Consider the following 1824-nt stretch of genomic DNA (forward strand, 5'->3'; position numbering starts at 1 on the left):
CCTGGAAACCCGATGGGGCAGTTCTACCCTGTCACACGGGGTCGCTGGGAATCGACAACTGACTCAACTGCACCTAACTGCAGCACAACAGACCTTGTAAAGAAATCTAGTTATCAGTAATAAACTTGGGAGCTCTGGTAGCATAGTGCCTAAGGCACTTTACTGCTGACCAGAAGGCTGGTGGTTCAAACCCACCAGCCACTCCTCAGGAGGAAGGTTGGGCAATCTACTTCTGTAGTGATACTGCCTTAGAAACCCAAGGAGGGGTCGCTATGAGTAGAGTTTGACTCGATGGCACATAACAGCAACAGCAACAATAATAAACTTGCCTGAACACACACACACACACACACACACAGAGAGAGAGACTAAGCAAGCAGAATAAGGGAGGAGGACATGCAGGCTTCCAGCTATGGGAGGGAGGTGCCAATCCCAGCAGTGAGAGTGCATTGAGGCCTTGGTGCATCTGTGACAGGTGGGCTCCAAGACCTGGGCGTGGGTGGTAGGGTGGGGTGTGTGGTACCCAATGTCCCTTTCTCCTCTCCATCCAGCGACTACAGGCACTGCAACCCTCCTCCACTCCTCCTATCCGTTTACCCCCCACCAGGTCTACAGTCATGACACTGGCAATGCTGCGGGACTGGTGCAGGTGGATGGGCGTGAACGAGCAGCACTCCCTGCTCCTTGTGGGCATCCCGGACGACTGCAAGGAGGATGAATTCGAGGAGGCCGTGTGGACTGCCCTGAGGCCCCTGGGCAGATACCGAGTGCTGGGCAAGGTCTTCAGAAAGGAGCTGGGGAAGAAGGTTGCCTTGGTCGAATTTGCTGACAGCTTAGACCACAGCTTGATCCCCCAACAGATACCAGGCAGAGAGGGGCCCTGGAGAGTGATCTCCTTGCCCCAGGTTCCTCATGCCGAGTTACAGGGGGGAGCCTCTCTCCCCATACAACACCACGGGCAAGAAGTGGCAGGTGTGGTGGGAACAGCAGGAGTTTCAGGTGATGAAGGAGCTGCAGGTGATGTGGGAGACCCAGGTGTGGCAGGAGTTGAGAAGGTGGCAGGAGCTGCAGGTGTGGCAGAAGCCACAGGGGAGACAGGGGCTGCAGGTGGGGCTGGAGCCACAGGAGAGGCAGGGTATGAGGATGTGGCAGGAGCACTAGGTGTGGCAGCAGCCCTGGATGAGCCAGGAGGCACCGACAAACCTGAAGCCTGGGTGCAGCAGTGGAGGTACGTCCTGCAGCCCTTGCTGGAGACCTTGGCCTACCAGGAGCTGAGACCCTTTTCTGGGCAGGAAGAGCCAGGCCCTGGGGAACAGCCTTTTGACTGGTGGGTGAACCATGTCTATGACATGCTGTGCCTGTGGCGCCATGTGTCAGAGAGGGAGAAGAGGAGGAGGCTGGTGGAGTGTCTGAGTGGTCCGGCCCTGGACCTCTTGTGTAACCTCCTGGCAGAAGACCCCAACCTCACTGCACAGGACTGCTTGGTCACCCTGATGCAAGTGTTTGGGGCCCCAGATACGAGCACGACCTCATGGTTTAAATTCCTCACCTGTGCTCAGCAGCCCAGGGAGAGCCTATTTGCCTTTGTGATGCGCCAGGAAGGCCTGCTGCAGGTGGCCATGGAGAATGGGGTGATCCACCCGGCCATGGCAGACCAGGTGCGTGCCCGGCAGGTGTTGTTGCAGGCTAACTGCAATCCCACTCTGGGCAGGAAGCTGAGGAGGATGTACATGGAGGAGCGGCCTCCGGGCTTCCTGGGGCTGCTGAAGCTAGTTCAGGATACTGAGGCATGGGAGGCTGCCCAGGCCAGTCTGCTGCAGTCTG

General features: G+C 57.7%; 1 protein-coding gene across 1 annotated transcript; it reads left to right on the forward strand.

Annotated features, from left to right (window-relative positions):
* Positions 1-629: 629 nt before the first annotated feature.
* LOC103211265 (paraneoplastic antigen Ma6E-like) lies at positions 630-1805 on the forward strand (the record flags this gene model as incomplete). Its single annotated transcript, XM_007957205.2, has 1 exon — positions 630-1805. A coding segment is annotated over exon 1 (1176 nt), but the record flags the coding sequence as incomplete, so codon positions are not given.
* Between the last annotated feature and the right edge of the window lie 19 nt (positions 1806-1824).

This window comes from Orycteropus afer, unplaced genomic scaffold, assembly GCF_000298275.1.
Source record: "Orycteropus afer afer isolate SDZICR_OR568_19922 unplaced genomic scaffold, OryAfe1.0 scaffold00713, whole genome shotgun sequence".
In the NCBI taxonomy this organism is placed as follows: domain Eukaryota; kingdom Metazoa; phylum Chordata; class Mammalia; order Tubulidentata; family Orycteropodidae; genus Orycteropus; species Orycteropus afer.